The sequence below is a fragment of the Saccoglossus kowalevskii genome, chromosome 14, assembly GCF_978046115.1.
Source record: "Saccoglossus kowalevskii chromosome 14, keSacKowa6.1, whole genome shotgun sequence".
Classification (NCBI taxonomy): Eukaryota; Metazoa; Hemichordata; class Enteropneusta; family Harrimaniidae; genus Saccoglossus; species Saccoglossus kowalevskii.
Genome location: NC_140654.1, coordinates 27,707,579 through 27,722,669, shown reverse-complemented (window position 1 = coordinate 27,722,669; position 15,091 = coordinate 27,707,579). Strand labels below are relative to the sequence as shown.

At 36.4% G+C, this 15,091-nt stretch overlaps 2 protein-coding genes and 1 long non-coding RNA gene across 3 annotated transcripts in view; 1 reads left to right on the top strand and 2 right to left on the bottom strand.

The window, feature by feature from the left end:
* Window positions 1-2,340: 2,340 nt before the first annotated feature.
* Window positions 2,341-3,656, top strand: LOC146734653 (uncharacterized). Its single transcript, XR_014931559.1, has 2 exons — window positions 2,341-2,395; window positions 3,367-3,656. It is a non-coding gene; the product is annotated as an uncharacterized LOC146734653 (long non-coding RNA).
* Window positions 3,657-3,798: 142 nt separating this feature from the next.
* LOC146734652 (uncharacterized) lies at window positions 3,799-5,314 on the bottom strand. The gene is made up of 5 exons (XM_085507582.1): window positions 5,054-5,314; window positions 4,844-4,924; window positions 4,519-4,742; window positions 3,939-4,427; window positions 3,799-3,828 (listed from the first exon to the last, which is right to left on the bottom strand). Exons 1-5 carry the CDS (start codon window positions 5,304-5,306, stop codon window positions 3,799-3,801), a joined length of 1,077 nt encoding a protein of 358 aa, XP_085363708.1. The 5' UTR covers window positions 5,307-5,314.
* A 4,411-nt stretch (window positions 5,315-9,725) lies between these two features.
* The window catches only part of LOC102801759 (uncharacterized), a 51,594-nt gene continuing 46,228 nt past the window's right edge, over window positions 9,726-15,091 (bottom strand). Inside the window, exons 82-85 of the mRNA XM_085507581.1 lie at window positions 13,705-13,830; window positions 13,222-13,341; window positions 12,158-12,280; window positions 9,726-11,238 (exon numbers count right to left, since the gene is read on the bottom strand). Of these exons, the coding sequence (XP_085363707.1) occupies window positions 11,222-11,238; window positions 12,158-12,280; window positions 13,222-13,341; window positions 13,705-13,830 (386 nt within the window). The 3' untranslated portion in view covers window positions 9,726-11,221. The remainder of the gene's footprint in view (window positions 11,239-12,157; window positions 12,281-13,221; window positions 13,342-13,704; window positions 13,831-15,091) is intronic.

Genomic DNA, 15,091 nt, shown 5'->3' with positions numbered 1-15,091 from the left:
CTTTACTTATGACTAGAGCGCTGTATTGCGCCCTCTATCCTTTGAGTTCTTGGGATAATTATGTTTTATTATCGGAAAGGGTCATTGTCGAACTAAATTTCTGGAAAGACAACGCTCGTAAGTTAAACGGCGCCCCCATCTGGCACGTTGAAAGAGCAACAAGGCTGGTATACTCCGACGCCTCTGACAAGGCGTTTGGTGGGTATGTGGTTGAATGTGACAATTCCGTGGTACACGGGATGTGGGATGATGGAGAGCAGTGTCTCAGTTCTACATGGAGAGAACTACAAGCAGTTTACAAAGTCTTGTGTAGTATTGTACATTTACTATCAGGTCGTACTGTCAAGTGGTTTACAGATAACCAGAATGTAGTGTCTATTGTACACAAGGGCAGTATGAAGTCCGATTTGCAGGTTATTGCTTTAGCTATATTTAGTAGCTGTTCCCACCATGGGATTTCTTTAGAATTGGATTGGATTCCAAGGAGTTCAAATGAAAAGGCTGATTATCTTAGTAAAATCATCGATGTAGACGATTGGTCTATTAACTTGGAGTATTTCATATTTTTAGATTTTAAGTGGGTCCTTTCTCAGTTGATAGGTTCGCATCCTCTTACAACGCTAAATGCAATAGATTCAATTCACGCTTTTGGTGTCCAAACACGGAGGCTGTGGACGCTTTTACTCAATCATGCCGGGGTAGGGGTACCATAGTTATCCCATTATGGAGATCGGCGTACTTTTGGCCATTTATTTGTCCAGATGGAGTGCATTTTGCTGCTTACGTAGCAGACTGGATTGAATTGCCAAGAAATTCGAGCTTTTTTGCTGCAGGCAGGGGCTCAAACACTGTTTGGTGGGAAACCGCTAAATTTCCGTATTTTGGCTTTAAATGTAAAGTTCAAAGGTGAAAATGTGTCTAAACATAGCCTTGCAGGCCTTTGTTCTAGTGATAGAGGGCGCTGTATTCTCTGCAAGCCATAAATACGTATTTAATTTTTTTGTCGAGTACAAATAACTGTGCTGAGCTCAAATGACTGAAATAGTCAGTTTTCGTTTTTTGCTGTGATGGCGTCAGATAATGTATCTGGCTCGAGTGATCGAATGCGTCCATAGCAGCCTGTTTTTTTAAATGTTTGCCATGACAATGGCTTAGCCAATAGTGCTTGGCTCGATTGATCGACTGAGTTTCCATAGTAGCAGATTTTTTGCTTTTTCAGTTTAGTTGAATGTACACAACTCGTCATGTTTTCACTATTCCACCAGATACGGAGATGTTTAAATTGGGAGTCTGGGAAGATCTAAGATCGAACAAGGAACATGCTCATCTGGTGTCAACATTGGAAAGCATATCACTAGCATCAAGAGCGGACTCCACAGCTAAGAGTTATCTTAACGCATTTAATAGACAGGCAGAATTCGCCAAAGGATGCGGTTTCCAGGTATTTCCTGCCAATCTTTCCCACGTGTCAATATATCTAACTAGTCTGATTGAGGGCGCAATTCATAGCCAGAAGACGAAACAGTGCGTGGAATCGGCACGCTATAGCATTCAGTGGATGCACACCTTGGCCGGTTTGCCGTCACCTACTCAACATCCTTTTATCAAGAACATTGTGGAATCCTCCAGACGGTTACTTGGCAAACCACCGATCAAGAAAGAGCCCGTTACAGCAAGTATTTTGTGCAGTCTGGTTGAACTCTTAAAACATTCAGGTTCTTTAAAAGATATCAGAGATCTGTGTTTATGTTTACTTGCTTTTGCTGGTTTTTTTAAATATAGTGATCTTATAGGGATTAGGGGTTCAGATATTGTTTTTAATGACACGCACGTTTGCATCACTATCCGAAGCAATACAAATGATCAGTACAAGAAAGGCAATAAAGTTCACATTGCCAAAACGAGTAATCCTACTTGCCCCGTAGCTAAGTTAATTCAGTATTTCCAGGCAGCAGAGATCCAAGTGGGTTCTGTAACGTTAGTGCCTCGTATACATTGCCCCTTGTATTGCAAGAGCTACGGCTCCTCCTTATGTAATGGTATGTTCCATTACGCATGCGTGGGCATTCACAAATATCACTGTCAGGCATTGCTCGAGGTCATCCTTGTGTACAATCTTTATTAAGAAGGAGATCGAACAGATTGTAATCCTATTTGAGTCCTTTGTTTTAAGCTGATTAGTTTATTGTTCGCGTTTGCCTTTCATCTCCGTGATCGCGGCCGGCGTTAAACAATGAATAATTAATGAGCGTCCTCCTCGCATCAGTGACCTGAACTTTGAGAGCTGCGCAGTTGGTGCCGAAGTTCACCAAACATGCGCGATTTCCAATTTTAAGTTTTTCAGCAACCATGTTGGATGGTGACGTTCGAATCATGGAAATCGTACGATTAATGCGTAAGTTACAATAATTTTCGTTATTTTCTTACTGCGAAAACATCGTTCGAAAAAAAATCGATTTTCTAGCGTGATATTAGGTCCCGGAAAATAATTCTTGGATAAAAAGAGAGTAGATTTCGCATACTTGTTGACAATGTGTAGATGACTTGTTACTTCGAGTGGCCAAACGCAGCGTCACACTTTCCATTTCCGCTTGTTGGTTCGTTTCCTGTTTATGTCTCCCGTGGGTCCTCATAGTTATTGCTGCACTCAGCCGAGCAACACGTTAAACTTGAGCTCTTGTCAATCTGTAATTTCTCGTGATAATCTTAACTCCGGTCGGTAAAAAACAGTTCAAACGAAAGGATTTCTGCTGTACATCATTTCTAGGTAGGTTACACGATTACTATTATATGGCCAAGTCTGCAATTCTCGTTTTACTTCGATGCATTTGTACACGAATTCGCCATCGTGTTTGTTTATGTCGAGTGCTAACATCCCCGGGGTTTCCTATTGGTGCAGTGAAAACTACCATGATATAGCAGGAAGAAAAGCAGTGCAATGTGACATCCTCTATAGAGTAGCTTTCTATTTTTTCTGGAGAAATGTGTACAGATGTGTTTGTACATTATTAAAAAAAAAACTATAATTAACCCTTTGAGCGCCATTGTAAACTTCAGTCACCATTCACAAAACAGTTCTATACAGTTCTGCTCCTCACATGAAATCTCGATAAAAAAATGACAAAGCTTTTGATCAAAAACTAAATGCAATATCTGATACTGTCTGAATGGTCCAAAGTTATGATGAATTCAGTGAACAATTTACAAAATGTGAAAATATTTCCACTGAATTGTGAGCGAGAAAAAATGTGGTGCTCAAAGGGTTAAACGTGACATAAATGCATTTATTTGTGTATAGCATCTCCAATTCCCTGTTGTGAATATACATGGTACTTATAGTAACATCTTTTTATTGTTTTTATTTAGGTTTGGTATGGATTTTCATCAGGAAAATCTCAAGAAATTGTGCAGACTATGTGGTGAAAAGAGCAGTTATTACTGGCAGGCAGCCATTACCCAAGACAAAATATGGTGGGATGATTTCTAGAGGGCTTGGTATTGATGTCTGTAATGAAGAAACTAATGTATATCCACCATATATTTGTCAACCATGCTCAAAGAAATTGATTCGATGGAATAAGAAAAACAACTCCAGGATTGTCAAGCATGAGTCAAAATAACCGAATTTTATTATCACTTAATGTATTTACATTTACAGTTAAACCCCCCCCCCCCCCCCAAGAGCTGTACAATTTTAATTTTTTACAAATAAACTGTGATGCTATCATAAACCAGGATTCACTTTTTAATTGCTTACGAAGAGATTTTTCACCCTTCTTAGATACCTTTACCTTGTTCTCATGTTTTTTCCTCAAAAACATATATATACTAACAAAAGATCGACAACGTATATCCACATAACACTCTAAAATTCGTACAAAAAGTGATGATGCAACAGATTCTTCCATGGACTGAGACAGTATAAACCAACCACTTACAACAGATGAGGACTTCTGCAGATTGCTCATCAGTACTTCTTTCAAACTTTCATCTCTGTACATCCCTGCTTGACTAGTATCTAAAAATTGTCTAGAAACCTGTTCTAAGCGTCTGAAAAAAAGATGCACCTCGTCCTTAACATGAAATAGACCACCTCTATCTACCTTGTCAATCCACTCTTTCGTATAGCTGAGAAATTTCATACTACTATTACTGCACTCGTCACCACCATTCCATGACTCAAGGACTTCAACACACGACTGAGCATAGGTATTTTGAGGATATCTCCTATAAAACTTAATTAACTTGTGTGGTACAAATCCAGCTACATATCTTAGCACCTGCTCTTCTTGTGATGAAAGTGTTGCATCTGTTGTAGCATTCAGAGTGTGTTCGTGAGATTCACTACATCTAGCCTGCAATAAAACTCTGTTCCAAAAAATACTGGGAAGTTTCTGACACATTGAAATTGGCTTCTCTAATAAAAACTGTAAAAATGTTACTAAAAACACTTGACAAACTCAACTGGTAAAAAGACATGCATATATTGTCAAAAGACTGTGAAGTAATGTTCTTTACGCAGATCTTTGGGAAAAGAACACCAACTAATTCACTGGCCATCTGAGAAGTGCTTGTCGAGTTGAGTTGGTTCACAACGTAGTGCAGAACTGGTTGAAGCTCAAGGCTGACATCTTTGTTCAATGTTAACATTTGACTTTGCAGAATTGAACTTGCAGCTTTGCTGACCATACTACAGGAGCTTTCTTTTGCATCTTCGTACGTAAACCTCGACTGACAAACCACTATAATAAAAATAAACCAAAGTTTGTTATTGATTGCCACCGAAAAAGGTTCTGAGGTTCTGAGTTTCAAACACAAGTATTAAAATAGAAGTTGAGTTTACCTTCCTTAACCTTTCTCTTTGATTTCTCAGCAACAACAACCTGCCGTTTGTCTCCGTGGTTAACACCATAACTTCCATTTCCTGTTCACAAACGAAAACAAACGAGTGAAACAGTTTTAAATCAGAATCACAGTAAATGCTAAAACAACACTACCCACAATAACAGGATCGATTAAAGTGTTAAAGATTGGGGATCGGTTTCCCATTTACCTGAACAAATTCTGCACGTCCAGTCCCCTTCAGGTACAGTGTCGGCAGACAACCCAACGCAAGTATAATGAAACCAAACAACTGGACAATCCTTCCCATCGCACGCGATCATCTCCATAGTTTCAGTACCACAGCAATAACAGTATTCGTCGTCTTCTAAAATTTCATCCTCAACACTTTTAAAATTATTACTAACTGTATGCGAAAGAAAAGTTTCGCCGCACTCGGTATAACGTGTTGACATCGCCGCCATTTTGAAATTGTGTTTATTTGTTGCATGCTCGGAAATTGCCGAAACTGTCCGAATGGAACCCGAACGCCCCTCATTAAATATTCATGGTTGTTTATTGGCTTAAAATTATCGGAACGCCGTGTTTGCTGAGTAAACAGCGGCAACGGTCATTTAAACAATAGCTTCAAAGGCAGTTCGATCTCCTTCTTTTTTTAGCTCCATGGTCAAGTAGACTTTACAGGTTCTGATGTTTTTATTTTCAGGCCTCTATACTATAGGAAAGGGGGGTGCTCATTGATCCGGGCAAATAGGAAGTTAAGTTATTCTCGGGTTCGTGAAATTATCAAAGCAAAATTGTCCCTGGTAGTGGGGGACGTATCCGGGTTTAGTACCCATTCCTTCAGAATAGGAGGCACTACAGCAGCCGCACATGCGGGTATATCCGATCGAAATCTGATGAGGCATGGCCGTTGGAGATCTGATAAGGCCAAAGAGGGCTATATGAGAAGCCATGCTTGGCGTTACTAAGTCCTTAGGAATTTAAAATATGTTTTCAAGCTGGCGTGCTCGATTACCATGTATCACATTGTACTGAATTTTGTTTTTGTTATTTTACATAATTCAGGTTTTCCTTGCATTTCCCCTTCTGTTTTTGTCTATATTAGCTCGTGGCAGCGTGACAACACTCTGAATATTCGGCTGTGCCTACTTTTTTGTTAACCCCTGTTGTAAAAACAAAACATGTTATTTCTTGCTGTACGAAGTAAAGCCAGAAATAGATGTTTTGGTGGCACCCGTTAGAGGACGCATTTGGCGTACCGCATTGGCTTGTGGTAGTGTATTGGATAGGATAGGATATTTTATTTGGAACGTACACAAAAACAATGCTTGAGTAAACAGATTGCAAAAATTTGCCTGATTAGTATCCGTGTTTGTCATATTTGTAATTTGTAGAAGTTTTTGGACAAATTTATACCAGGGATCGTATTTAAACCCTCTACTTTCTTTAAAAGCAACTTCGATAATTATGTTGTTTGTTTTCTTACATGACAACCTTTGATAAAATTTTATAACAGTAGTACAAACATCAATCACAAGTGGGAAACGACCTAGTTCACCTCTACAAGCAATATTCTATGCCTTCCTATGTACTCCCAAAACTCTCTTACAAAACTTTATATGAAGTTTTTCTGATAATATTTTGTCAGCGAATAGCTTTGATACAAAAACAGTATTATCAATCTCTAATTTGCTATTGCCAGTTCCACTAAATAGATCAGTCAGAAAACTACCCCAAACTTCTGACCCATAAAAAATAACTGGTTTAATAACAGAATCAAACAGTTTACAGGCTAGACTCACTGAATGGCATTCATTTGAATCCCAAAGCATTTTATACATTTTAAATGATGCTTTGTGAGCTTTTTCATACAACCTTGCTGTGGCTGCACTAAATTTCCCATTTGATTGGAATTTGATGCCAAGGTAGTTATAAAAATTCACACATTCGAGTTGTGTTCCATTAATGTAAAATTGAATTTTGTCGTCAAGGTTTTTACCAGTGCTGTTGAAAACTATAATTTTAGATTTGTTTATGTTAACCTTTAATTTCAATTTCTGGCAGTAATTTTAAATGGCATCAATGCCCTTCTGTAGACCATCATGACTCGTAGATAGCAACAGAAGATCATCTGCATATAAAATACAGTTAAATTTCACATCATTCAGGTCCACTGGGTCAAAATTGTTAACATCACAAATACCATTGACATAAATATTAAACAACTGGGGACTTAAGTTGCAGCCTTGCTTCACACCTCTATTAGAATCAAAGTATGGTGTAATTCCCCTATTCATTTTAATGCTATAGTGTGTATTTTTATAGATTGACTTAATCGAATTATAGAAGTTCCCCCCAATGCCTAAATGCAGAAGTTTATATAGTAAGCCCTCACGCCAAACCGAGTCAAAGGCTTTGGAGAAGTCAATAAAGCATGAAAATAAATAGTTTTCTGTTTTGTTTACGTTTGTTGTTTACATATTTTGTAATCAAGGATCTCAAAATATAAATGTTATCCGTTGTCCTATGATTTTTCTTAAAGCCAAACTGGTTATCTCTGTTTTAACCTGCTGTTTTATATCATGGTATAATGTTTGGATAAACAGCTGGAGATGGCAATGCCTCTATAATTATTGCAATCCGCTGGGTCTCCTGATTTAAAAATTGTTATTATTGTGTGACTTGGCCAGTCTAGGCGTTGCCACGTCACGGCCAGCAGCTCGTCAAGTGTGTATTTATTTTTTAATTATTTTCGAGAATTTCAAGAGCTCTTGGGTAGCATGCATTATTTTTTTTCTTTTTCGCTTAGAATATATTAGGGTGAAACCCGCCACCCTCCCTCAGGCGCATTCAGCATGTGGCGGGTGTAGATTTCCAGGCTTATTTTTCCCTTCATTACGTGGGTTTTTTTGCCTTGGTTTTTTCTACACCGCTTTTTGCGCCGGTTACAGGGCACTTGGTGTAGTTATTTGTACATTGTATTATTGTATTGTAAATAATGATCATTAATAAATGGCGATTAGCTCGTGGCAGCGTGACAACACTCTGAATATTCGGCTGTGCCTACTTTTTTGTTAACCACTGTTGTAAAAACAAAACGTGGTGATTCGTTCTGATTCCCATCGACAACTAATTCCCAATCTTAGTGGATAAACAATGGGCGAATGGCAGCTTATTGCGCTTCGGTACATTAATGTGTATTGTGTGCATGTTGACTGATACACGTGTAACTAGGACACGAAATGAGAGTATTTCAACACTCGCCTAAATATTCACACATTATATTGTTCTTCTACATGTTTCTATGGTGTGGTAGTTTATCACTTATTGTACGTGTAATATCATGTATTGCGTTTGAAAAAGACGAACATTGCTATAACTAGTAGTCACATACAAATACATGACCGCTTATTTATAGTGAAATAAAACCAAACTTTCCAACGCCGATATCGCGTCGTATATATACGGTCAAGTTTGATTGAATCAGTATGTGTATGTGTGTGTGTGTGTGTGGGGGGGGGGGGGGGTATCACACAATAAACAATGTAACCTAATATTCCCAAAGTTTCCAACAGTCGTTATTCGTGTGTTTGTAAAACACGGGAATAAAGAAAATATTGCCATTACAGTGGCGATTTATTTTGACGTATTTGGCTATCATAGATAAGAAAACCTGTACACTAGTACTGGGTTTATATTTAAAATGAGGGTAATATCACGATTTGTTGCTTTTCCGATGGACGATGGTCTCAACCAATCACAGCATACGCATACATAAGCTGTTGTGTTATCAGGCCAGTGTGCGTTTTTTTTAGAAAAGGATCCGCTCACTTATCTTTAGACGCCGTTCGGATCGCATTCAAGCTTCAAACATACATTACAAATCTTCGGTTACATATTAACGTCCATTCGGTTGAAGGTGGCCGATTGACAGCCATTTTCATTCTTAAAATCAAGTATCAGAATCAAGTATTTCTGTCATTCTGTATCCGGATGTCGGCTGAGCATAAATGAATTTCGTTCACACTTGTCGCATACATTTGATATATTGCGACACCGATGCATTTTGTTTTTCCATGGAGCTAAAACAAGATTTTTAGCTCCATGGTTTTTCAGATCGGTTTCAAAATGCTCGACTGGCTGACATTTTGTTTTAACAAATGCTGTTCCAGATTCATATCTCTCATGTTCAAACTTGTTATATATCATGTCGCACGTATGCATTTGTATCTTTTTGACGATTTAAGATGACCAAATGGCGGTCATTTTAATGGTAAAAATCATCAAAATCAAACATTGATGCCATTCAAGAACAAGAGCTTGTTTGAGTAAAAATGATTTTTGTACACGATTGGTACGTTCAGTGTAAACTATTGGATCCATGCTGTTTTTCATATCGGATTTCAAGTTGATATGGCCAACTGGCGGACATTTTGTTTGAATGCATGCTGTTCCAAAGCAATATTAGTGACCTGCCTTGACTAATCACATTAAAATTATACCGATGCATCATACATTAATTTGTTTGACGGATTCAAGATGGCCGAATGATCACCAATTAGCAATTAATGTTAACAATACATCAAAATCAAGCATTTCTGCAATTAATTGATTGATATCCGTTAATAGATGTTCAGCTTCATGTTTTTAATTTTATCTATATCCCAATGACATTGACTGTATTGTCGAAAGTAAGATAACAATCACAACGTCAGTTTTTAAGAATCGCAACTGTTCTACATTTTCAAAAAACTATACATTAAAATTTGTAAACACATAAGTGTGTCTTTCCATGACGCATTGCAATATGCCATGTAACATTAATACATGAAACACCCTCGAACATAATATGTAAAACAAGGGAGACGTACACAGTGAAGTTTATCCAACTAATTTATTCATCGATTTTATAGTTAATTACCCACCACCACAATATGCAAGTTTAAAGCAAGAACATGCTCATAAACATTTCATTATTTCAATAGTTGAGGCTAATCAGAACGGTGCATGTTGGGACATTCACCAACACATGAATCAGAAGACCCAGCAACACATTATATCATTCATAAATGACGTATAGTACACACTATTCAACTGTGAATAAACCACAGCAAAAATCTCATTTTTTGTATGAACAGAAACGCAAGTGTGTTTGATAATTTCCAAATTCAAAGTGCCCAGGTATTGATGTCATAATAGTTCAACATTTGCATAAATACGTGGACATAGATGATACAAATTGTAATAGGTGCCTGATTAAATATGGTAATATTATATTATTAATGTTGAGAATAATGCATAAGCTTTCCATGGCTTTCTGGAATCAACTCATGTAATAACATAAAACGAACGTAGAAGATGTTCTCGCAACACTTGCCAATTAATTTTAAGATTAACATACTACAATAATATGTTTAATTACACAATGTGCCTAATAACCACATAGCATTTGTCACATAATCTAAATTATTTCGAAACCACCATATCATTCCTGTGACTGATTAAGTATAACTAATTGGTTGAGATAATTAATCATTAACATACTTCTTAATATATATGTCAATTTTATTAAAACTACTAAAAATAGACTACACTCACTTTCCACACACCATTGCGTATTTACACGCAGTTATCATACATACGTACATACATACATGAACGTGAAGTCTAATATGTAGTACCATTCCGACTATATTTTACATTCGGTTCTAGGTAAATTCAGATTAAACATAATTCAATAACTACAACTATTCACATTTTTTCGGTATATACAAAAACATCCCAATGGTCCAAAAGTACAAATAATTCATTTATCCAAACTAGTTGTTTAATCATATTCCTCCAAATGGAATTAACCCTCCCCCGAAAACACAAAACAATAACTTGGCATATACTCCACCAGGAATATTATATTTACTTCACAAAGCAGACAGTAAAACATCACCCATCATATTGATGTGCACCTCTCTTAATTTCTTAATATGGAATATTTGCTACAAAAAGTAAATAAGTATTATCCCCATGTTTTTTTTATTTGTTTTTTGTTTTTACAAATAATGAAATAGCTCATACTGCCTAATGAAAATGTAAATGACTATTATACATTTCTTCCAATAAGAATATACCAATTTGACTACAGTAATTATGGGCAATATACATACATTGAACACAAATTTAAACATTTCTCGTATTTAGCAATATTATAAGTAAAATCCATGAATCACACACTCGTTACATTACAACATTAACATCATACATTCTTCTCTAGTAAACCCATGTGAAAATAACCGACAAACTAGAATCGTCAGCACTGTCTACGTCGTCTACAATACTATGGATTCAATATTGCATTATAAGTATTCAAAACTTCTCAGTACTATTCGTCGTCTGGGTCTGCAAAAAAACATAAGCGTTCCAGGTTGAAGATAGTTTCGAGCTGCTTTAAATGAATTAACACGATAGTCATATGTTGCTTACGGGACGTGTAATTTAATGAAAACTGACACTGTAGTAGTATACACTGATTGTACGTTTATAAGTACTTTTCTTAGATTTTATTTGTCTATCGTGTCCTTTTCAGCTGATAATTTATGTTATATTCATATGACAAATGGAAAACCAAGAATGCAATTAGTAAAGCTGTTATTACTACATTAGAAACAATATGTTATGCTCAAAAAGGTGTAAAATACCAAATGATTCAATGATAACGTTTCGCTATACGATCAAGCTGTATAACGCTTCAATACTCATCGGTATTGCTCGATTCATTAATTTTCTGTTTAACTGTGAACGTATCGGAACTCGACCCATAGTAGAAAAACGTGTACACGCGCATCGCAAGAAATTTGCATAATGACATACTACATTACTAATTAGGTAACTATGACTTTCATCTAAGACGGTACAATTTAAGTAGTTTATATTCTTGGCTGCCAAAATAACCTTATATATCGTGTATGTGACAAGTACGAAAGTGAAATTATTGACAGGCTGTGCGTGAGATAAGTAATGCAGTTTTGCATCTACTTAGAATATTAGACTACAATGATCGTACTATTGAATATTGAGAAATAATATCAGTTTGGAAATGCACTTATTCAATGGCAATTGTTAGGTACGACATCACACTTTAATCAATGCACAAACACGTTTTTTAAGGCGGGAGCATTTTTTTTGATAGACGTGAAAGATATACTAAAAATGAGGAAGGTTATCCGAAACGTCCGAAAAGGTGGTTTCTTCAGATGAAAAATTGTTTTGGAAAACAGGAATGAAAAGTGCTATGAGCGTCTCGTTAAATGTTACTTACGTTCACAAGTTACGCCGTCTGGCTGTAATACGTGGTCTTCTACGCAATCACAATAGTGAGATCCGTCAGTGTTAACGCAAATCTCTTCACATCCACCATTTTCTACGTCACACTCATTTATATCTAAAATTTGAACAATTACAAATCTTTTAAAAAACAATTTAACGAAATCGATACATTGTGTGAGTAATGTGTGGAATTACATACAACTGGTAACTCAAGGCGCGCAGACAGTAATGACAGATCCATCCCCCAACAGCGTTACCTCGCTGTGACCTCTTAGTGATTTTATTGTGAATCAGAATAAAGTTTACAGCCTGAACAAAAAAACTGCAAAATTATGTGAACGCAGCAAAAATTATAAGTATTCTAGTCTGAATTGAACATGATTCACGTTACGCAATATTTAGTGACGTCATTGTAGCACACAATAATTATTAAATTCTAAATGTTTGTAACATTTCTATTGCTGCACGTCACAATTGCGTTATGTCAAGGTTATACAAGAAATGACAACTTGTTGGTTGCTAAATCTAGTTCCAAGGAATTTTTTTGGACGAATAGATTGCATAATACTGTACAAGATCAGAGGTGAAATGAACTACTAAATTGGGGCCACGGAGATAAACGTGTGATTTACTTTATGCAGATTACAAAGTTAACACATGAACTCTAAGGGAGGGGGGGGAGGCAAAACGCGACACGTTGAATTAGAAACCCGTTTTCGACTGATTGAACCCGAGATAATGAAACAATGTGTTATATAATAAAGTGGCAAGATACGACAGAATGCAGATAAAAATAACTTTCTCTGCTGTATGTTGATCAGAAACGAGTTTTCGTTTTAATATAGTACATGAAATAAATAAATGGCAGTTGTTCATTTTTATTCAAACACTTTTTTAAAAATGAATCGAAGTTAAACAGAAAATGAATAATTACTCGTATTGTTCAAACTTAGGATGGTGAAATTAAAATGCTCTCTTTATTATAACAAACTAAACCTTTTACTACAGTGTAATATAATTGACTACACGAAATAAAACAGACAATAATTGTCTTACCAATACAAAACCGTCCTAGATTTAAAGTGTAACCAGAGTCGCAGGAACAACTGTATGAACCAATACTGTTGGTGCATGTGTGGTCGCAAAAACCATTATTAATAGCGCATTCGTCAATATCTTAAACAAAAAAAAATCATTTCGTAAAGATAACATGCTTCATCAAATACAACGATTATACTTCTATAAAACAATATAACATCGTACCTCGTCATATTCGTCACAATATTGGGTATAGTAATTCGTACGGTATTCGCTGTATGCAAACAAACTAAGCCCATTGTTCCATTACACTGCGTCCACCGTGACGAGCAATGAAGCGTTTCAGTGATGTGACTAGTGCGAGGAACAATTCTATTTTGATAATTAACCAACCGAATTTTGACGTCATATAAATAATTTGTAGTTGGATGGCTCGCCTAACTGAGATTGAATACGAAACATAATTTTACCCGAGAATCACTTTTTCAAAGTTTTGCTTACCATCACAAGCATGTTGATCATTGTTTAGACTATATCCAGCACTGCAGTAACAAACATAAGAATGAAGCGTGTTCAGACAGACTTGGTCACAACCTCCATTATTCACGGCGCATTCTTCTCCATAGTCTAAAACATTTGATTATTATTATTAGTAGTAGTATTATCAGTAGTATTAATATTATTATTATTATGATATGTAACATGAAGATATTACGAGGATAGCTCAAAGTATGCACGAAGACAGTACAACTGAAGTATCAACTGTCACGCATAATTTGCATTATCTTCTTAACAATCTTATTATTATACATCTTTTCCTTGCTTGCCAAGAGTTTATTCTTCCAGCGAAATGAGACATAGCGGTAAACAAAGAAAGTAGTATTGATAAATTAGCTGTATTTTTTTATCCCCGGTTGTAAAAAAGACACGGTTTTTCATCCCCGGTTGTAACACAGGAACACGGTTTTTTATCCCCGGTTGTAACTCAGGGACATGGTTTTTATCCCCGGTTGTAACACAGGAGCACGGTTTTTATCCCCGGTTGTAACACAGGAGCACGGTTTTTTATCCCTGGTTATAACACAGGAACACGTTTTTTTATCCCCGGTTGAAACACAGAGACAAGTTTTTTTTATTCTCCAGTTGTAACACAGAGACACAGTTTTTTTTTATCCCCGGTTATAACACAGGAACACGGTTTTTTATCCCCGGTTGTAGCACAGGAACACGATTTTTTTATCCCCGGTTGTAACACAGGAGCACGGTTTTTTATCCCCGGTTATAACACAGAAACATAGTTTTTATCCCCGGTTGTAACACAGAGACACAGTTTTTATCCCCGGTTATAACACAGAAACACAGTTGTTATCCCCGGTTGTAACACAGAAACACGTTTTTTTTTATCCCCGGTTGTAACTCAGGGACACGATTTTTATCCCCGGTTGTAACTCAGAAACACGTTTTTTTTTATCCCCGGTTGTAGGGACACGGTTTTTTTATACTTAGTTGTAACATGTTCAAATACACCGACAGCCCGCAAAAAAAGCTTTTATCGACAGTCTTGCTTTACGTTGTAAATATTTCGAAGCTCTAACACAAGTGGAACACATTAAAAAGCGCTCAAACTACCGTTAAAAGTGTTGAAATGCTACTTTGGAACCTTTTGCATAATTTACATTGTTGTACATAAAAATGGTATAATCTAGTAATAATAAATAATCCAAGAATCTCCATATAATTTATTCATAATAACATTTTACAAAATAGTAATCAGTTTGTTCAGTGAATAATAAAAAAACAAACATCCACGAGATACTACGCGTCTCATACAAGATACATAACGCCTCCATTTTAATTTGATGCATCTGTTACATAAACGAGATCAATC

Excerpts from the sequence above, each read along its gene's own strand:
- LOC146734652 (XM_085507582.1), bottom strand. The coding sequence starts at position 5,306 with ATGGCGGCGATGTCAACACGTTATACCGAGTGCGGCGAAACTTTTCTT. Across the intron at positions 4,925-5,053 it reads GACGTGCAGAATTTGTTCAG|GAAATGGAAGTTATGGTGTT; the intron begins GTAAATGGGAAA and ends GTTTGTGAACAG. Across the intron at positions 4,428-4,518 it reads TTCTTTTCCCAAAGATCTGC|TTTTTATTAGAGAAGCCAAT; the intron begins GTAAAGAACATT and ends ACATTTTTACAG.